General features: G+C 44.9%; 1 protein-coding gene across 1 annotated transcript in view; it reads right to left on the bottom strand.

The window, feature by feature from the left end:
* The window catches only part of PTPN14 (protein tyrosine phosphatase, non-receptor type 14), a 61540-nt gene extending 57569 nt beyond the window's left edge, over positions 1-3971 (bottom strand). Inside the window, exon 1 of the mRNA XM_018572700.1 lies at positions 3663-3971. Within this exon, the coding sequence (XP_018428202.1) occupies positions 3663-3836 (174 nt within the window). The 5' untranslated portion in view covers positions 3837-3971. The remainder of the gene's footprint in view (positions 1-3662) is intronic.
* Positions 3972-22668: the final 18697 nt, after the last annotated feature.

Genomic DNA, 22668 nt, shown 5'->3' with positions numbered 1-22668 from the left:
GAATTTTGCGATATGTACTACTTTCCCGCATTTGGAGCACATCCCAGGGACACACTGAAATCAAAGGGGACACGCTCCAAATGCGGGAAACAAATGGCCAGGAACGTGCATCACCACAATGATCTTTAAAATTTGATTTTGTCTTTAAAATTAGCATCCTGTAATCCCATGAACAGCAGTACTCAAGAGTAGGTGATGGAGGGGCAGTACCGGGAGCAAGTCAGAGCTCTACTGCTTTGTCAGTCAGTCTAACTGGCTTACAAGAGGAATTCGCCAACCTGCTGCTGATCTTTTATGATCCCGGGGCTGTAGCTACCATGGGGCGAGTGAGGCACTCGCCTCAGGCACAGCTGAGAGGGGGTGCAGCCAGGGCCGGCCTGGCTGCGCCCCCTTGCCCCCATTGCCATGGCGAGCACAGGGCACCATTGGCAACAGGGGTGCCAGGTGGCCAACACTGCCACGGCTCGGCAGGGAGAAGAGCGGCACAGGCTCCAGCTTCTCCTCGGATCCCTGCTGCTCTCCCCCACCTGTATGGGCAGAAGACTGTGTCCTCAATCTCTATTTCAAAAGGGAAATGTCAGGGGTCTGTTTAGACCCCTGATATTTCCCCAAAGCCCCCTAACAGTAAAAAATAATTTAAAAAAATATAAAATCAAAAACACCCCCCCACAAACACTCATGCACACATATTACTAAACATGTGCAAAGTCTTTTTTTTTATTATTCTGACAAAATGAACGGAAATTAAAAAAGTTTTAATTAGTTTTGTCAAATGGAATTTTTATGCTATTTTGGATTTGACCACCAGCACATTCTGCGCATGCGGGAGGCGAGGCGCATGATGTCACATACCGCACACGTCTGTTGGGGGCACCATTTTCTGTTCTCTCCTCGGGAGCAAAAGGTGCTAGGTACGGCTCTGTATGATCCTATCACAAGGCTGGAGGAGGAGAGGTGACTAAGAAAACAGAACTTCGTCATTTTTCCTTACAGTCACCCATCAGACAGGCACATATGCTTTTGTGTTGGATAAAAGGCATTGAACTGGGCACATGCTGGATGCTGAAAGCTAGTAGAATAAGATGGGTCAGTTATGAGGCATATAACGGAGATCCTGATATTAGCTTGGAGTTCCCCTTTAAGAATGCCCTGACCGGGGAGGTCACAGGAAACCTCTAAATAGATGACTAAAGTTAGAAACCATAAACAAATGTGCATTTCTTCACTCTCAGAGCCATCCAGAAGCATTGCGCTCATGAGCTGAGGAATACACATCCATTTCTACACTTTACAATACAGAGGGAGGAAATGAGATTAGAAACTTACATATAAAAACTAAATTAAGAATCCACAATTGTGTCAGAGTGGAAGTCACATTATTCCGGTGTGAGGTCAAAAGTGATAGCTGATTTTTTTTTATTTCTTTTACTCCAACTTTTTATCTAATGTTCCACATAGAGCTAAAAGACACAAACGGTCTCGGAGCAGCCATAGAGAATCAGTGATTTGATTAATTCACACAGTGCCAGCAATCACACAGTGTTGCGAATGACTCCAAAAAACACTCATGAAACACTCAATCATTCCCTTCCCTCCATAGAAAAGGCTCTAAAAATAGAACTTAAAGAGTATTACCCTCTTAGACTTTTTGTTCACGAAGTTAAAAAGTTTAACTGAAGCCAAAACTTTTTTTAGTCAGGTTTTTATTGCTGTCTGCGTCCCTGTTAGGGAGATTCAGTGATAATGGTCACCAGGATGAATAGAGAAGGTGAAAGAAAATCCCATATTTTGGTTAGTTACAGAACAGGAATGGATGGGAAATCTTCCAATGGAGACACTTGTTCTGATGCCCCTATTGACCACCAGCGACTTCCATCTCTTTGAATGGATTTCCTATCACTTCCTGTTGCGGCTATCAGACAGGAAATTAAGGGAAATCTCCCCAAAAAGGGACACAGATGGCATAAAAAGCTGGCAGGGGGGTTAGAACTCTCCCTTACTCTAGCCAAAAACTAAAAACAAATTTTTTTGATTTCAGATCTACTTTAAGTGAACTCTCCAACCACAACACGGCCAGAAACAAAATGCTTTGTAAGTAGAGAAGGTGCAGGCTAGAACCCTCTCTTGGGGTTTCTTATCCAATAGTGGTAAAGTGATATGAATATGTGTGATCTGACCAACAGGTAGGCAGATTGCCCAATCTCCACAGTATCCTTGGCTTGGCAGGGAACACAGTAGATGTGAGAATTGAAGCGTCGCGCCAATTAAACTAGTCCAGATACAACTTTATTCCATAGGGTCGGAAGGAATTCAAATAGAGGAGACCTCCCCCAGTGCCCCCCTCCCCCTGGCATCAGGGGGCTGCCATCACTATTCCAAAATTCTCTAGCCAGCTCCTCCAGTTTCCTGATTGAAGGATGCTGGACTGAAGGCTGCGGACAGGGCCACCCTCTGGATGAATTTTGCAAATGAGCAGAGTCTAGGCCAGCTTTAGATGTAGGAGTAGATTTACATGGACAAATGAAATCTGGACTCCGGGCCGGATCACACCACAAAGTCCGCGTTCCAGAGCGTTCGGCCTCTGGAACGCAAGCCGGCCGGCTCCCTGAGTTCAGGGGCAGGAGGGGGCGTGCTGGTGCATTGAAGTCAATGGCACCGCAGCCACGCCCCCCGCCCGCAGTGCAATCGCCCGCACATTAGTGCCTGCATTCCAGCCCAGTGCAACCTGCAAAAATACTGCAAGCAGTATTTTTGCAGATCGCACTGGACTGGAACACAAGCACGAATGTGCCAGCATTCCGGGTGCTGGCGATGGCGGTGCCATTAACTCCAATGCGCCGCCACGAACCTTCCCGCCCCTGAATGCAGGGAGTCGGCCGGCTTGCGTTCCAGAGGCCGAACGCTCTGGAACGCAGACCTTGTGGCATGACTGGGCCCTCCAGCTGTCATTTTTTTTAAGCAGTTACAACAACCGTTTTTTTTCCCCATTTGGGATAAAGGTTTTACATAGATGAATAAAAGCTGACCATTGTATATCAGTGTTAAATGGTTTGTCTCCCCCTCTATCTGCCACTTTTGCTGGACAGCTTGGCCTGGTAAAGAAAGTTGAATAACAAAACTACAGCTAGATATACGCAGTCAGACTTTCGTTGGGAAAAAAAATAACCTGTTTTTGGAATGTTCTGGGGGTTTTTTGGTTAATGGGGTCAAATTAACGATTAATTTCAAATGTAGTAACAGTTTGAAAAGTTCAAGAAGCATAACATTAACATTCCAAAATCATACAAAATTTGGAACGATATTTTACAAGTCTCTGATGACATTATCAAATTTTGATATGACCGTTCATAAGAAAATCTACCCGTGTATGGCCGGCTTTACTAACTGAACACCAGGTGGAAAAATGTCTAAACATAAAGAAAAACTAATGCAGCCACCACATTTAAAGACTGACAGTTACAGGGATCAGTACCAGAGGCATGTTGGGCTTTGTAGTTAAAGCACAGCTGGGGGGCTGAAGTTGCCCACCCCGGGTTACCTGCAATATATGACATTTACAAAACACACTTTTCCCCATACTATTTACCTGGAGAACCATGCATATATTTCTTTGCCTACAAACATTTACCATGTTGACCACCTCTGGTGGCAAATAACCTTACCTCGCATAACTCCAGTCTTTGCGCTACGGCCTCCAGGCACTCCAGTCCTGTACTGTCCATAGACAGCGTGCACTGGATCTCATTGGAGTTCAAGAGTCTTATCCGGCTCAGAAAACAATTCTTGCTCAGGACGTTGTAGCGCTTGGTCCTGCGCAGCTTGATCTTGAACGGCATGGCTTGGGCCTGGTGGGCGCCGGCCCCTCACGGGCAGCCTCCTACTTCTCCTTGAACCTCACAGAGCAAACTACTGTTGTCCTCCAGGGGTCAGGAGAGTCGTCCATACCCAGCGCAGAGTCACGGGTGTCACCAACTGCAAAAGCACAGAGTGCGTGGTTAATTTCCCAAACATCACAGCGTTAATATCATGCAAATCTGCAATACGATACAGCTGGGACTTCTCTAATAGAGCCCTTTATATCCGGCTTTGCTGCCTCTGTGCAATGCCACACACACGTCAAACTAGTGACTCCAAAGTCTGACTTCAAGCTAATACTGGATTAGAAGAATGGAGCACCGGGTACATGCATTTCACTTCTGTCCTTGTGGTTGCTATGGCGATGTGTGAATATAAAAGGGAATAAATGATAGAATAAATCAAGAACTACATATACTCCCAGTAACAGTCTGGTCAAAGAGTAGGTATTTATAGAAGAGCTTGTACCGAAATTCTTCTGACCTTTTACACGGAAAAGGCAGACAAGGTTGGTTTGAAAAAAAGAATACAATCAGCCATTGTAATATAGAGACGCTTCTCCTTTCATGTTTGGTTTTATAGACCGATATAAAAGGTGAATTATTTGATGAGTCACAGAAGTATGTATCCCGGACAGGCCTCAATTCACAGACAGGCAACACAGACGTAGGTCCCCATTCACGTGTGAGCATAAGCGTTGTCAGGTGCACATTTCTATGCATTTTTCAGGCTTACAAGTGAACTATAGGGTAACCTTTTTATCCCATAGATCTTTAGGGTCACGGGACGACATATACCAAACTCCTCCCATGACCCAAAGCTCAGTATATAGCAGGATATTGCGAGCTATATACCGAGTTCGCCGCAGCCAGGAAGTATACGGGACAATACTGTTGAGACCTACCCAGCTGGCTGATTGACAGCGGGCTCTGCCTATCTAGAGGCAGAGCCAGCTGTGCCCGTCCCCTTCACCCTCTGTTCCTCCAGTCAGTGCTGGAGGATCAGAGAGGGGAGAATCCCTGCGGGGAGTGGTGACTGACAGTTACCGCTCTCTGCAGGGAGATGATCGGGAAGTGAGCGAGTGACGGTATGTTTTTGCTTACTTCCCGATCTATAGTGTCAACGTGTGACAGTTTCAATGTCACATGTCGGCTCTAACTATGAGGACGAGTGCAAATCACTTAACCTCATACTTCTCCTTTAAGCATTTTTGTTTTAGCCAATGGAAAGCTAGCTACTAGAAGGAGACGGTTGTTAGGCGCAAGCACACACATTGCACACATTTTTCCCAGGCACTCCCATTGAAGTCTATAAGGACAAAAATGCGAGATGCTCCCCAAAAAGAAGCTGTGTACTTTTTCAAGCGTCATGCAACAGCGCTCAGGTGTGAAAGGCAGAGATCCCAGCTTTGCTGGACGTTTCAGGAGTCTCCTGCTATAAGATAGCGGCTCCCTGACATCTGCGAGATAAACATTTTATCCCGGAAAGGTTTACTTGCTCTAACAGAGTGAACATTTCCAGGATACCTGGTGGTTCTACTCCTCCTGATATGTTTTTATTTTGACAGCGGCCGCTGAGTAAAAAAAAAACCAAACAAAAAAAACAGAGATAGTTCTCCTGCACGTCCTCTTATGCTGATTGGCAGCAGCAGTGGGCGGGTGCAATAGCCAGCCTGCTATTGGCTATTACAAATTGAAATAGCCAATAGCAGCCTGGCTATTAATTCTCATGCTGTTTTTTTTCCCTGATGGGTCGGCGGCTGCTGTCAAGGTATAAAACCCCCCCCAAAAAACAGATACCACGGGGAGTAGAACCAACAGGTATCCCAGAAAAGTTTACTCTACTAGATAGAGCATAGTATAACTTTCCAGGATCAAATGTTTTTCTCGCGGGTGTCAGGGAGCTGGTGTCAGGGAGCTGCTATCTTATAGCGGTAGACTCCCGGAAGAAAAAAAATTATAGTCCAACGCATGGCCAATTATTTTATTTTTTTCTTATACCTGGGGTTCCAATTTAAATAGGACATTAAAGCCTGCAAACTGCTTCACCTCAGACTCGTCTGCTTTGAAATGTTTGTGTTCCACACAGTAACAATCTAAGCCGACCACCAGACGTGTGTCATCAGTCACATTCTACAAGCTGCTGCGGGAAAGCGGCCCTGCGGCTATGACAAACACATCCTTGACATTCCAAGGTGCACATTAACCATTCACATAGGAAGGTGTTACAATATGTGCTGAGGGATCCTACGTACCACTTGTGTGAGAATCAACATTCAGCAGCGGTGGGCTACGTATGGTCAGTCCACCTAAACATTTGGAAATTTGGATGCATGATCTCCCTTTTTCTGCTCACCTTAAAATAGATCTTAAAGCTGAACTCCAGCCTTCCTATCAGTCTTGCAAAGCTGTACTGTACATTGCTTATTTGGATTTCACTGCACACTGCAAGATTCCCATTAGAAGCTGCAGCAAATCCGCATCATCTAGCACTTTCCTCCCCAGCCTGACTGTCTTTGACCTGTCCCTTTCATTCACCTGGATTTCAGTTCTTTCATTCATGGAGGCTCAGCATCACATGTGCGCGTTACCTAGGACTACATGGAAAGTCAGCCTGCCTAGGAACAGCCACCTCACCAGACTGACATCTTCCCTATCAAGGCATTTGTACCCCGGTTTGATAACCCCTCCCAAGAGCCAGCCAACTACCTGCATCAGGTCTGAGGGCTCTTTAAAGGAGTCCCGGAGCAGGGTGCTGTGATGCTTTCAGGAAAGCGAAAAGGGCACCCTGCCAACCCCTCCCACCAGTTGATGCATTGCATGTCATTGCATAGAGAAGCACTTGGTCTAAAACAGAAAGGTTTAACTTAATAGGGGCATGTTGATGAGGTGGGAAATAGGAAGCCGGAAATGCAAAATATCAATTTCAGTTTTAGTCATAAATTTCTCTGAACCGGCGTTTTGACAGTGACAGCAATGAAACATACTTACACAATGCGTGTCAGCACGCCCGCTTGTAGCCTCCAGCAAGAGTGCATATGACAGGATGATAAAGCTCCATCAGGAGGAGTACCTGCGCTCAAGGAGCTTTCAATCTAAGGTCCCTATCTCACCAAATGTTGTACATGGTACCACGAGACACAAATCCCCTAAAACAGGGAATACTGTGCGGGCAAATTTACAGATCCTGGTAGCCAAGACATTTTGGCTTTCATATCTTGAGGCAGAATTGTCACATTCAGCAAGGCTTCCCCTGGGTCCCATACCAATCTGCAGTGAAGAACAGATCTGATGAGGTTATATACTCAAAGCCACACTTTTTGCACCATAGGGCAACCCTACCAGATGTGAAACATGTTCACACGAGACATACTGCACTTCCCTTACAACAGTTACGGGATACTGTGGGGGCAAATTTGGAAATCTTGTCTGGCGTGTTCCTTTGCATCAGCACTTTATATGACTTTTCCAGGGCTATTACATTACAAAAACATTTAGTCACCTGAGCCCAATGTAGAGTCCAATCCAATTGTTTAAGAGTAGCCCCCAAGTATTGTCCCCACTTGGTCATGCATGTACGCTTTGTGGGTTGCCTTAGGTTATGCTTCCGCTTTTAGAATTTCTAAAAAAAATGTATATGTTGTACAATAAAAGCGAGACATTTTACTATCCTAATTTTTGTGTAAATCACTGTAGCACCTTGAAAGTTCCAGACCACTGACGGAACATTAAAGAAACAATAAACTCAAGCGTTAATCTTAAAAATAAATTTAAGTACCTTAATATCAGTAGCAGAAAAGACATTGATGTTGGGAATATTGGCACAGAGGTATTGATGTTGGGAATATTAGTACAGAGGTACATGAGATTCTCATTCCTTACGCAGGTGGATTAGAAACAGAAAAACCTAATAAAGAGGCATTGGACCAGCACAGCACAAAATTGAAGCCTATATATTAAAAAGGGACACGTAACTCAGGAGTTAAATCTTAATGCATTCAAGTACGATTAACAATAATGTAACTTATTTGTGTATCACTCGTCTGTAGATCCTCAAATCATCTCTGAATTGTCCTTCCTTCTGGAGGGTGGTTACTTTTATTCCCATGGTCCCTGTGTGTGTTGTAAAGTAGTCACCATTCCAAGCTCACTCCAGCGATGGACTACAATCTTAAAACAAATTAGTAAACTCAAATGATTGAGGACTCTGTTCTCAAATTCTTTTTCTATTTTAAAAGGGACATATCAGGGATCTATTTAGACCGCTAATATTTCCCAGAAGTCCCCTCAACAGTAAAGAAATAAAATATAAAAAAAGGTTTATAAAAAGAATAACATATTTTTAAACATTTTTTAAAAAGTTGGAAAAAGAAAAAAAAACAAAAACTTTTTTTTCATTTTGGTGCACCTCTAGTGGCTACTTTACAGCACACACAGGAACCACGGGGGGAAAAAAGTAGCCCCCCTCCAGAAGGAAGGACAGTGTCAGCACCAATTAAGAGATGATTTGAGGATCTACAGCCAAGTGATACACAAATAAGTTACATTTTTGTTAATAGTTAAGGTACTTGAATGCATTAAGATTTAACTCCTGAGTTAAGTGTCCCTTTAACACATAGGCTTCAATTTTGGGGATGTGGTGCACGGATCCCTGTGCTGGTCCAATGCCTCTTTATTAGGGTTTTCTGTTTCTAATCCACCTGCGTAAGGAATGAGGATCTCATGTATAGGGCTGCAACAACTAATCGACATAATCGATTATTGAAAAGGTTGTCAACTTTTTCAATCATCGAATAATCAGCTTCCGATTGGTTGGCCCTGTTCACGCTCCACACACGCTGCGCGCCGCACCTCCTCCCCACCTCATGCTCGCCGCTGCCAGACATGCCTGCCCGCATCCACACGCCGCACCTCCTCCCCGCTTCACGGTCACCGCCCGCCCACATCCTCGATTGGCACAGGGACGCGGGGAGAAGAAGAAGTAAGGAGGAGCAGGTGTGGGCGGATGACAGCCGCCGATAAACAGGCCCGATCTCAGAAACAAATTGCTGGAAGACTGCTCAGGTAAGCCTGCACTTCCCCACACATGGTGCTCTATAATGTATTGCTGGGATTCGTATTCTTCTATAGCTGATGGTACATTGTGCTGTATATTATACAGAGCAATGTACCATCAGCAATAGAGGAATACAAATCCCAGCAATACATTATACACTCGATGTATAATGTATTGCTGGGATTTGTTGTATTCCTCTATAGCTGGTGGTATTCTGCATTGTGCTGTATAGAGGACTACAAATCAAGGAATAATACATTATACAGCGCAATACCACCAGCTATAGAGGAATACAACAAATCCCAGCAATAGTACATAATACAGCGCAATGCAGAATACCGCCAGCTATAATGTACTATTGCTGGGATTTGTTGTATTCATCTATAGCTGGTGGTATTCTGCATTGTGCTTTATAATGTACTATTGCTGGGTTTTGTAGTCCTCTATAGCCGGTGCCGTTCTGCACTCATTGCTGTATAATTTTAAACTTTTCATTTTACTATATTGCACAGCACACTTTTTTTTTTTTTCCTTTTTTACTTCCATTGCTCCAAGCTTGCTCCTGTGATGGACTACAATCTCAATATAAACTAGTAGTCCCATCACTGGAGCCATTTTTTTAAAATGTTATTTTATTTTATTTTTTTGGTATTTTATTTTTTATCAGATTAACCGAACTTAATAATCGGCTAACTAATCGATTTTTAAAATAATCGTTAGCTGCAGCTCTACTCATGTACCTCTGTACCAATATTCCCAACATCAATTTCTTTTCTGCTACCACTGATATTGTTTTATGACCAATAAGAAAACTGAGACTAAGGTAGTCTTCAAATACAAAACAGCTTCCTCTCTCATGAAACACACCTTCCACAGCCAGAACAAAGCATACAAGTCAGACGGAAGAACAGATTTTTTTTCCCCCTCTAAACATAATATCAGATTGAAGATCTTATCCAAGGAAAAGGGAAATTTGGAATGGTTTTCAAAGCAGGAGCACTCCCTCACAGAAATATCTTAAATACACAGCCCCGCAGAGTCACTGCACAGATACTTCAGACAAAAACATAGCTGTGCTAGCCAAAGTGTGGGCTGAGAGAGAGACTTGGCTGCGCTAGGCTGATACTTAGAGAGAAAGATTTATGAAAGTGTTGAGAAGAAGGCTCCTTTGAAGTGACTCCGCCATCGATGATTGGACCTGCAGAACAAGAGTGCTTTCAAGAACTCGCTTTGATTCAGCTGTTATTTTTCCCCCTACTTTTTAGTCAAGAAAACTTGTTCAGGCATGGATAATTTGTGGCCTCCAGCCAGGGAACTACAAGTCCCAGCAAGTTCTGCCATGCTAAAGAATGGCATGAAAAAAATGCAGCGGTGTTAGCCTAAAGGGGAAAGCCTAGCACAGTACATTCAAATTAAACTCTAGGTATGAATTTGTATACTTACATTGGTCCAGAGTAATTATGCATATGGCAAACCTGATAGACCCACGGGGGTACTGTAAGGCACTGTAGTCAGTGGCGTAACTATGGCCATAGGAACCCGGGGCAGGTGCTATGGGGCCTGAGGGTGGAAAGGGGCCCCATTAGGTTGTTGAGGCAACTAAACATAGAACATGTAAAGATAATGCAGTACTGTATCATTAACGGTTGGAGTTAAGAATACTCGATACTGGTTTTCCGGTATTGAGTACCGATATTTTGGTTTTGGCACTTGGCAATACTGGTGCTTCCACTGGAATGGAGCCGGCTTCCTGGGCAATCGATTGTGATTGGCCAGGAAACCGGCTTGCCGCCCCATCAGCATGGAGCCGGTTTGCCGCCCCCATCAGCATGGAGCCAGTTTGCCGCCCCCATCAGCATGGAGCCAGTTTGCCGCCCCCATCAGCATGGAGCCAGCATGCTGCCCCATCGGCATGGAGCCAGCTTGCCGCCCCATCGGCATGGAGCCAGCTTGCCGCCCCATCGGCATGGAGCCAGCTTGCCGCCCCATCAGCATGGAGCCAGCTTGCCGCCCCATCAGCATGGAGCCAGCTTGCCGCCCCATCAGCATGGAGCCGGGAGAGGGGTCATTATTCGCATCCCAGCTTCCTGATTGCCCAGAAAGCAGGCACCATTTTCCCCTACAGCACTGCCGTACTACTGCACTGACTGAAGTTCCGGTATCGGAGCATTTGGGCGAGTACCAGTACTCACCCAAATACTAAGTGTCGGCACCGATACTGGTAGTGGTATATCCCTAGTTGGAGTGGTTGCATTCGAGGACATCCCTAATCCTCTGTAAAGTCTACAAAGTAGGAAAGCTGGTGTCAGATGTACAAGAGGAGTCTTTGGGATCATGTTGCCGTTAGTTACAGCTTAGAAAGAGGTCATCAGGGGGGCCATCCCATCACATATTTGCTATGGGGCCCCGTCATTACATATTTTCTATGGGGCCCTTGATCTGTAGTTATGCCCTGACTGTAGTAACCAGAGCTACTACAGTCCTGACCACGATTTTCTGAGTCCGGTATGATTCTGCGCTTGCTGTGAAAACCCGGCACATGAGCCATTCAGAGAACATCTAGTATCTTTATCATTACATACAATGCATACTCGTACTCGCCCAAATTCTCCAATGCCTATCCAGATACTTGAGCTTCCAGTATCAGGAAGCCAGGCAGCGAGTCATTACACGCTGCCGGGTTCCTGATTGGGCGGGAAGCCAACTCCAAGCTCCCTCGTCACCTGGTGACGAAGGAGCATGGAGCCGGCTTCTCGGCCAATCAGGAAGCGAGGGACCGAGCAATGACGCTCTGCCTGCCTTCCTGATTGGCCATCTTCTCGACCAAAGGGAAAGGAGCCACCCTAAGGGCTGGTTCATACCACAAAGTCTGCGTTCCGGAGCGTACGGCTTCTGAAGCGCACTGGAACACAAGCCAGCCGGCTCCCTGGGCATGTTCAGGGGCGTGGCAGTGCATTGAAATCAATGGCAACGCAGCCACACACCCGCCCGCAGTGCGATCGCCCCCACCCGGAGCACAGGCACATTAGTGCCAGAAAGCCAGCTCCATGCTTACTCGTCGCCTGGTGAAGAGGAAGAATAGAGACGGCTTCCCTTCTACTCGGGAAGTTGGGCGGCGAGTCTTTACACGCCGCCCGGCTTCCCTATTGGCTGGGAAGCCGGTTTCCTCGCCAATTATAGCTTAAAAATATTGGATTTTAATATCACTTTAATTTCCCGGGATGCGTCTGCCCCTGGAAGCAGAAAGAGGAGAGCTGCCTCCTGTGATGTACGCAATACATTTGCACTCTTGAAAACATACAAAGGTCAGGCAGGAATCACACGGCCTTGATCTACCAGGTGTAACATCTGTTGCCCTGACAAACACCGAAGGTCCTTGAAAAGCATTTTGCGTGGGATTTAGCTGGCTTTAGGCGTAAAGAATGGTGTCTTTCATGACTGGCGAAAGCTGCCATACCACCTTTCATGATCAGGGAAAGATTACCTTTTTCTCAGTTATTCCAGGCATGCAAATATTTGAGCACTGAAATATTCCAACCAAACCAGCAGGAATGTTTCCGACCCGAGTCAATAATGGAAGAGCTTGGCTCATTCTTTCCCATGAAGCAAAATTCAGCCATGCTGGGACCGAGCAGACAATACCCAGAGCAAGGGTCTCTGGAGCCCACAATGTCTCAAGATAATAGGTTATACAAGTAACATTCCTGAGGCTGCTTGCCAATAATATTTCCCCTTCCGCAAATCACTTCAGTAAAAGGTTCTGCCAACGGCCCTCCTAAAACCTTTACTTCAAAGTTCCTTGTCCTGAAAGCTTAACCTGAAACGGAGCATATAATAAAGTGAGGTACAAGCAGAGGTTACCTTCAGTGTAAACCGCAAGTCAAAGCAATCAGTAGATCAAGACATGGAATTTATTATGCAAATCTTGACTTTTCCTGTAAAAGTCAAGCTTGTCCAGCCTCTTCTTCCTTTGAAGCCTTCCTATAAACCAATACGGCAGCTCATCTAAATAAAGAACCAATAGAGGGGCTTAGGTGGTGAGATCTAGCTCACCTTTTAGGGCCCATTCCATTATCCATTGCATTGTTTGTTTTTTTCATTTTATTTTGTGCACTCAGGAACACCGGATAAAAAAAGGCATGTAACCCCCAACAATGAACTTCACTGGATTTACTTGCCTATGGTCTGTTAAATATACTATTGAAAGTGTTTTGTTAACTGTTGATCCTGCCAGAAATTTTCTTAAGATCCTGTACTCGCTCTGCCTGTGCTGCACTCTATCAGTTAAATTGTTCTCAGCTCCCTCTGTGGACTACAGATCTCCTTGCCTCTATGTTATACAGAAGGGGAGGTGTTCATCCAGTCTTGTCCTAGGGTGACAACGTTGCTTGTCCATAAATACAGTATTGCGAATGAGGGTTGTCACCCTACGATAGGAGGCGTGTTACTGGAAGGATCGCCAAGTAAAAATAAAGGCAATTAGGATCTATAAACAAATCATCTGAATATTGTGTGAATAATGGCAAAAAGGAACTTTTTAAAAATATTTTCGAATGTATTGTAATGTAATACTGCAATATAGCCACTAGATGGTGCTGAGGAGCATAGGCAATATTAATTTCCTGTGCTTCCCAGCTCCATCTAATATTGCAGGTAAATAAAAAAAACAGTATTTCAATTATGTATTAATGAACACAGAGCTGAATTAAATCGGTCTTCATTATCTAGCTGGAGTTCAGCATTAAACATGCTATATGTCCTCATTCAGTCATGCTGGTTGCATTATGAAAGCCAAGCCTTTTACACTTGTTTAGAATAGGGATTTGTGGGGGCTTGGTGCAAAGCCAGTTCGCCGTAGTTTGCCCCAGGCCCACGCAAAACAATGATCGACACCCCCCATCCCCCCAATCAGTTGCACACAGGGCATTCCCCACACTTCATCTACACATCACAAAGGGCCAGGGAATGTTCCTGCCGCAACTGAGTTGGGGGGGAGGCGTCAGTCACAGTTTTGTGCAGTCTTGGGTAAACTCTGGTTAAGTGGGTTGGCACCAAACCCCTACAGAACTACCCCAGCATGTCATGCACAGAAGGAGGCGTAGCCACTTGTAGGAACACAAATTTGGAGTAATGGTGTCTTGCAGCTACAACTCACATAGTGGAGGATGCCCTTGCCGCAATGGATTGGGCTGGAAGGGGTGGGGGGGGTGTCAGTCACAGTTATGCACAGGCCTGGACAAACTCCAGCACACTAGATTAGCATCAAGCCCCCACAGATTACTGGTTTCAAACTACCCTAGCGTGCCATGCTCAGGTCGTGTAGCCACTTACAGGAACACGAATTTGGAGGGATGGCACCCTGTAGCTATACCTCACATATGGATGGAGAATGCCCCTGCCACATGGATTGGGCTGGAAGGGGTGCGAGTCACATTTTTGCACAGGCTAGGATGAACTCCAGTGAACTGGTTTGACACCAAGCGCCTGCAGATCACTAGTTTAGAACCACCCTAGCGTGCCATGCTCAGGAGTAGCCGCCACTTGCAGGAACATAAATTTGGAAGGATGAGACGTTTAAAGTAATATGAAAGGTGCAAGGCCGGCTACTTCCAGCCCAAGAACACACCGCACACTGGGAAATGGTGTGTTTGAAGTGAAAGCGTTATTCCAAAACAAGAGGAAGGTGTAACCCCGACTTGCTCCCATTTCATAGGTGAAACAACAGTGTGTAACACAGCTCAGTAGCTTGGAAAAGCAGGAACGCCATCCAATTAACAGTCAGGAAATGGAAGGGGGTAATAAATCAGAGGTGAGTAGGCCACGGTTTTTCTTATCTGCACATTGCAGGTGCTGGGCTGTGCAAAGCCAGATAAATTCCATTATTGCTCCAAAACAATAACGAGCCTGGTGAACCACAGGGGGTCAGAACAATGAATGGGAATACATTTCAGGCATGGATGGGGCCACAAAGTCGTCAAACCTGGAGGAAAACAAAATCTCTGCACTCATTTACTGGATCGAGTTCATACAAAGTGTGTTACCAGATAGACAGGACTCTTGTCCATAGACCTAATTATCCCTGGTTTTGCCTCCAGCATGCACCGTCCAGTGTACACGGATAATAAACTGCCACGAGCAGCAATGTTTTGGCAGAACATACTTTGCAATGTCTTAACTTGCTTTAAACAACTCTTTTTATGCTATTGGAGATTACAGTGTGGCTTACTTTAGATCTTTTCACTAGAATAATAGAATATTGCCACAGTCCGCACTGACCTAAAGCTCTGGAGCCCAACACGCAGCCTGCCGGACTCTTGTGTGTGGCCAGCTGAGTGCCAGGCACCAGGTAAACAAAATATGCATCTGGTCCTGGAGATGGCTGCATTGCAGCGCAAGCTTAAATGTTTATAAACCATATCCTATAGTATGTCGGCAGTCTCTCTCCCATCTCCTGCATTACGTCGGCAGTCTCTCTCCCATCTCCTGCATTACGTCGGCAGTCTCTCTCCCATCTCCTGCATTACGTCGGCAGTCTCTCTCCCATCTCCTGCATTACGTCGGCAGTCTCTTTCCCATCTCCTGTAGTACGTCGGCAGCCTCTCTCTCATCTCCTGTAGTACGTCCGCAGTCACTGACCATCTCCTCTAGTATGTGTGCAGTGTGACTATCCTCTGTAGTATGTTCCCAGTCTGACAGCATTACATATACTGAATAATATGTGCGACCCCTTGGAGATGACAAGGGCCACAGATGAGTCCCTTGCTGGACGGCTGGACACCTTCCTGGACGGCTGCATAAACAATGAATACATAAACTCTCACTGCTCCAATTCTGTGGTTGGATTCCCAAGGTGGAGATCCCTCAGGTGCAGGCTGAAAAATCTTGACCTGTAATTGATCCAGTACAAAAGATAGCCGCACTCCATGGGTCTTGCATAACATATCCAAGCTTTATTGTAATCCACCAACAAAATACACCACATAACAGTCCCCAACAAAAGAGAATCCCTCTCACGTGTTTTTAACTTGAGGGATTCTCTTTTGATGGGGAAGGTTATATGGTGTATATTGGTTTGTGGATTACAATAAAGCTTGGCTATGTTATGGAAGACCCATGGAGTGCGGCTATCTTTGTACTGGACCTTCCTGGATGGCATTAGCAGTGCACAGAAGTTTGGATGGAAGTCAGAAATGTAGAGGTGAAGCTCTCGTTAGACCTGAAGGTAGCCGGACATTATTCATCGTAAATAAAAATTCACTCCAACACATTCAATGACACCAGATGACTTTACTCTCTGCCGCCTAATCTAATTTCATCTCCCCTATTACTGGTCAGACATGAAGGGCAGCGAAGGGAGAAATTAAACTTCCCGTCCTCCACTTTGGAGCGGATCTAAAGCCAGATGAGATGTGTAAGCACAAGACATAAATCTCTGTACCCGTCACCAAGTCTGCTCCAATTCCCTGCTTGTTATGTGTGATCTCCAAACCATCAAAGTCAGGACACCAGTAAGATCAAGAAATTGTTTTTCTTTTAAAAACAGGGCAGAGTCACTTTAAGACTTCTACCTACAAACTGCATTTCCATGATGGTCAGGAATAGTTCACTTCCTTAAACGTTTCCAAAACGTTCTATTATTTTCCTGACAGAGATACATCTCTTCCACTTGCATGAATCAGAGTACATGCAGAACGATGACCTCCAACAACTACCATGAGCAACAATGGAATGGAGTGGGATACTAAAATGTTTCTAGACAACCATATGGACACAAACTGGGTGAAGGTCCAAACACTCGGAGAAGGAGCAGCTGCAGATTCCAACACAGCATTTTCCCCATAACGACCTATAGATGTTTTTAAAATTGGACTCATCTGTCATTAAGGTTTATTAAAGCTGGAGTTTAATCTGCTTATAAAAGTTTGCTTGATTCCTCTCATCATCTTCATCAACATACTAATTACATTTTTAAAATGGAACTTTTCCATTTCCATTACATACCTTATTTTGGACCCAGTGACATCATCACTGGGTCTCTTTGCTTCTCTGTCAGTGCCACCAGGATTGAAATGGGGGATAAATCCAAAAATGTTGTTACCAGAACAGGAATAGAGGGAAAATCTTCAAAAGGGGACACTTGTTGCAGTGGCAGCAGTCTAAGTCTCCGTTCACACCTTGGCACCTTCCCTGTTCACACACGCACATTGACGCAACACGTTAATAATGTGCAACGCGCTTGGGTGCCATTATTATATACGGCAGGGAAAATGCACATCCCCCCCTCAAATTGATGCATGTTAAATGCGCGCAAATGCATGGTGAGAAAACCACGTTATGTCTGCGGCAGAATCTGCTGCGTGAGCTACTTTGCTAAGTTTGTTGCGCATGGGCAGCCCATTGAAGTCAACCAGGCTGACACGCGGCAATAGCATCAAAAACGCAGAAGTGGGAACAGGGCCTAAGAGGGGATTTAACTCACTCTGGAGAGATTTCCTCTCACTTCCTGTTATGTACACATGAAAGGAAGTGAAGGAAAATCTCTCCAATGGTACACAGATATAAAAATTAAAAAAGGAGGGGTTTTAACCTTTCCCTATTCTGTCAGAAATAAAATAGTTTTAGGTGTACTTTAACTATTATAAAAAGGGCCATTAAACATAAAGTGGAACTCTGGACCCTTTTGCCAGTGGTCATGTGATTCCCCAAATGCAGTTGTGCTTTGGGAGCAGCCGCTGAAGGATGCTTGGGGTTGCTGTTAGATAAATATCTGACATAAAGAGGGAGCACTGTAGAGGAAAGAGGTACAACTCTTTGAGATCCAAATGAGAGATGTCTGCTAATTCCCCATTGACACCATAGCAGAGCGGGAACACGTGTTGCGGTGATGCGTGTTCCCAGGCATATGTTTCCCGTGTTTAGCACACATCTCCATTGATTTCAGTGGGTTCTTGGACACACGCCAAACGTGGAAAAATAATGCATGCAGCAAATTCAGCGACACGCATTTCACTTTTTTTATGTGCGTTAACTAATAATGGCACCCCAAGTACATGGCGCGTTTGGTGCATGTTTCTTGAATGCGTGTCAAAGCGCGCACATTTGTGAGTCTTTGATATTTGTTTTGGATACGCTATGGTGTGAATGGGGACTAAGGATATAGGGGTAGCCTGATTTTTAAGGGGAATCTTATTTTGTAATGCCAGAAAAATGCTGCTCTCAAGCTTCCACATGTGACCTAAAGCCTAGGCAGCCTTGATCACATGATCTCTGGCTACCAGGCCCAACATGGCTGCAGAATTGGCTAGATATTGCAGAGGTGCTATGGGTTTTCTTTTAATCAGATAAGAGTATCATTAGGAGGTAAAGTCTGTGTATGTTATGAGCAAATATGGATAAGTCTGTGGACATATAGTAATATAAACTATATAAAAAACATTTTTTTTAAAGTTTTTAAAATTCTAAAGCGTAGCAGTGTGTTGCGACTCATAGTAATGTGTGAAAAATGCATCCGGTCTACATGTTTCCCCAGCATACACCAACGCAACACTTAGGTGTGAACAGGGCACATAGACAGCAATAGTATTTGCTGTGTCCTTGCGTAGAGCCCAAGTTGGTTATCTCAGATCAACGCACTAGATGTGAACGAGCCCTAACTCATGCAACCATAATTTTCCCCTCCCTATTAAGCTGCTACATGGTGCACATGCAATTACTGAAACATGCATCATGGGACTTCAAGGGTCAGTCCACCCAAAACGGACATTTCAGGTGGACATGAACAGCGTCAGTTAATTGTGGCAGCATACCCAAGGCATACAATAAGCAGATCAAGCCAACCCGGGCTCCACCACTTTTTCATAGATCAAGTCATGTAAAAGGTGCCCATACACTGCTCGATTCTCGTACGAGAATCGTGGGAAATCCCGCGATCGTACGAGAATCGAGCAGTGTGGCCGAAGACGTGCGACCGTTTCTACTGTACGGTCGCACGTCTTTTGTCTAAGGAGCACGCTAGAAAACCAGCCGAAAATCATACGATTTTCGGCTGGTTTGAACAGTGCTCGGGAGACAAATGCCGAACGGGTCGGTGTGCGCACGCGCACACTGCCCGTTCAGCATTGCGGTCATCGGAAGCCCGCCCCTCAGGGGGGCGGGCTTGCGATGATCGAGAGTGCGATCTGCCTGTCCAAGATGGGCAGATCGTACGTTTTTTAAATCACTTTACAACCATCGCAAGACTAAGGTCTTGCGATGGTTGTACAGTGTATGGCCACCTTAAGACTTATAGATCCTTTAGGTTTACAGTTCCTTCCAGCACTCGTTCCAGGTCTGAATTTATCACTATGTGAAGTTTTTACAGCTTCTGGGTATCCTGGGGACACACAGAGTTTGCAATAGGATCTAACAGACAAGTGTGAAAACTATTGGTATACACAAGCTCCCGAATTTCACAGCTTTCTCCAACACTCGACACATCTCACAATAATTGGACTCATCTGTCATTAAGGTTTATTAAAGCTGGAGTTTAATCTGCTTATAAAAGTTTGCTTGATTCCTCTCATCATCTTCATCAACATACTAATTACATTTTTAAAATGGAACTTTTCCATTTCCATTACATACCTTATTTTGGACCCAGTGACATCATCACTGGGTCTCTTTGCTTCTCTGTCAGTGCCACCAGGATTGAAATGGGGGATAAATCCAAAAATGTTGTTACCAGAACAGGAATAGAGGGAAAATCTTCAAAAGGGGACACTTGTTGCAGTGGCAGCAGTCTAAGTCTCCGTTCACACCTTGGCACCTTCCCTGTTCACACACGCACATTGACGCAACACGTTAATAATGTGCAACGCGCTTGGGTGCCATTATTATATACGGCAGGGAAAATGCACATCCCCCCCTCAAATTGATGCATGTTAAATGCGCGCAAATGCATGGTGAGAAAACCACGTTATGTCTGCGGCAGAATCTGCTGCGTGAGCTACTTTGCTAAGTTTGTTGCGCATGGGCAGCCCATTGAAGTCAACCAGGCTGACACGCGGCAATAGCATCAAAAACGCAGAAGTGGGAACAGGGCCTAAGAGGGGATTTAACTCACTCTGGAGAGATTTCCTCTCACTTCCTGTTATGTACACATGAAAGGAAGTGAAGGAAAATCTCTCCAATGGTACACAGATATAAAAATTAAAAAAGGAGGGGTTTTAACCTTTCCCTATTCTGTCAGAAATAAAATAGTTTTAGGTGTACTTTAACTATTATAAAAAGGGCCATTAAACATAAAGTGGAACTCTGGACCCTTTTGCCAGTGGTCATGTGATTCCCCAAATGCAGTTGTGCTTTGGGAGCAGCCGCTGAAGGATGCTTGGGGTTGCTGTTAGATAAATATCTGACATAAAGAGGGAGCACTGTAGAGGAAAGAGGTACAACTCTTTGAGATCCAAATGAGAGATGTCTGCTAATTCCCCATTGACACCATAGCAGAGCGGGAACACGTGTTGCGGTGATGCGTGTTCCCAGGCATATGTTTCCCGTGTTTAGCACACATCTCCATTGATTTCAGTGGGTTCTTGGACACACGCCAAACGTGGAAAAATAATGCATGCAGCAAATTCAGCGACACGCATTTCACTTTTTTTATGTGCGTTAACTAATAATGGCACCCCAAGTACATGGCGCGTTTGGTGCATGTTTCTTGAATGCGTGTCAAAGCGCGCACATTTGTGAGTCTTTGATATTTGTTTTGGATACGCTATGGTGTGAATGGGGACTAAGGATATAGGGGTAGCCTGATTTTTAAGGGGAATCTTATTTTGTAATGCCAGAAAAATGCTGCTCTCAAGCTTCCACATGTGACCTAAAGCCTAGGCAGCCTTGATCACATGATCTCTGGCTACCAGGCCCAACATGGCTGCAGAATTGGCTAGATATTGCAGAGGTGCTATGGGTTTTCTTTTAATCAGATAAGAGTATCATTAGGAGGTAAAGTCTGTGTATGTTATGAGCAAATATGGATAAGTCTGTGGACATATAGTAATATAAACTATATAAAAAACATTTTTTTTAAAGTTTTTAAAATTCTAAAGCGTAGCAGTGTGTTGCGACTCATAGTAATGTGTGAAAAATGCATCCGGTCTACATGTTTCCCCAGCATACACCAACGCAACACTTAGGTGTGAACAGGGCACATAGACAGCAATAGTATTTGCTGTGTCCTTGCGTAGAGCCCAAGTTGGTTATCTCAGATCAACGCACTAGATGTGAACGAGCCCTAACTCATGCAACCATAATTTTCCCCTCCCTATTAAGCTGCTACATGGTGCACATGCAATTACTGAAACATGCATCATGGGACTTCAAGGGTCAGTCCACCCAAAACGGACATTTCAGGTGGACATGAACAGCGTCAGTTAATTGTGGCAGCATACCCAAGGCATACAATAAGCAGATCAAGCCAACCCGGGCTCCACCACTTTTTCATAGATCAAGTCATGTAAAAGGTGCCCATACACTGCTCGATTCTCGTACGAGAATCGTGGGAAATCCCGCGATCGTACGAGAATCGAGCAGTGTGGCCGAAGACGTGCGACCGTTTCTACTGTACGGTCGCACGTCTTTTGTCTAAGGAGCACGCTAGAAAACCAGCCGAAAATCATACGATTTTCGGCTGGTTTGAACAGTGCTCGGGAGACAAATGCCGAACGGGTCGGTGTGCGCACGCGCACACTGCCCGTTCAGCATTGCGGTCATCGGAAGCCCGCCCCTCAGGGGGGCGGGCTTGCGATGATCGAGAGTGCGATCTGCCTGTCCAAGATGGGCAGATCGTACGTTTTTTAAATCACTTTACAACCATCGCAAGACTAAGGTCTTGCGATGGTTGTACAGTGTATGGCCACCTTAAGAGTTATAGATCCTTTAGGTTTACAGTTCCTTCCAGCACTCGTTCCAGGTCTGAATTTATCACTATGTGAAGTTTTTACAGCTTCTGGGTATCCTGGGGACACACAGAGTTTGCAATAGGATCTAACAGACAAGTGTGAAAACTATTGGTATACACAAGCTCCCGAATTTCACAGCTTTCTCCAACACTCGACACATCTCACAAACAACACAGAAAAAAAAAAAAAGAATCAAAGAAAAAAAAAAAAAAACTTTTCTTTGTAGAGAAGAAGCTTCCTCCTGGCACATTTCACACTGAAAGTAAAAGGGCTGTTGAGGGTTTTTTTTACACCAAGTACAGAAGTGCAGTTCTAAAGAGTAATGTGGATGTGACCGACATCTTCACATTTGATGTCCCTTATTATCAGGTCTGAATTGCACACATCTGTAGGTCAGGCAATGTAACGGACTTTAGACAACTTTCCGCATATAAAAGGAATAAATGTATAAAAATACAATATTTTCTTTTTGAAGCTCCGTGGTGTGTGTATTCCTAAGGAAAACCTTGTAAACAAAATCAAGTAAACCGCAAAACCACAGTACAAAAATAATGGGCACGAGGGTGCTTTGATCCACTTCTGAAAAAGAGGGTCACAATATCCCTGAACCCGCTCCTAAGGCACAAGGCTCCTGACAGGCAAAGCACTCTAGTTCAGGCCTTCTTAAACTTTCTCCACTCATGACCCCTTTTCGGGCGAGGACATTTTTAAGGGACCCCAGCGTCGGACGGTGTCTCTCCCCTTTTTCCCCCAGCGTCGGTCAGTGTCTACCCCCTCCCCTAGCGTCAGTCGGTGTGTCTCTCTCTCCCCCCCCAGCGTC

This window comes from Nanorana parkeri, unplaced genomic scaffold (genome assembly GCF_000935625.1).
Source record: "Nanorana parkeri isolate BGI_ZX_2015 unplaced genomic scaffold, ASM93562v1 scaffold1, whole genome shotgun sequence".
Classification (NCBI taxonomy): Eukaryota; Metazoa; Chordata; class Amphibia; order Anura; family Dicroglossidae; genus Nanorana; species Nanorana parkeri.
Note: the sequence above shows the minus strand (reverse complement) of the source record. Positions and strands in the feature narration are given on the sequence as shown.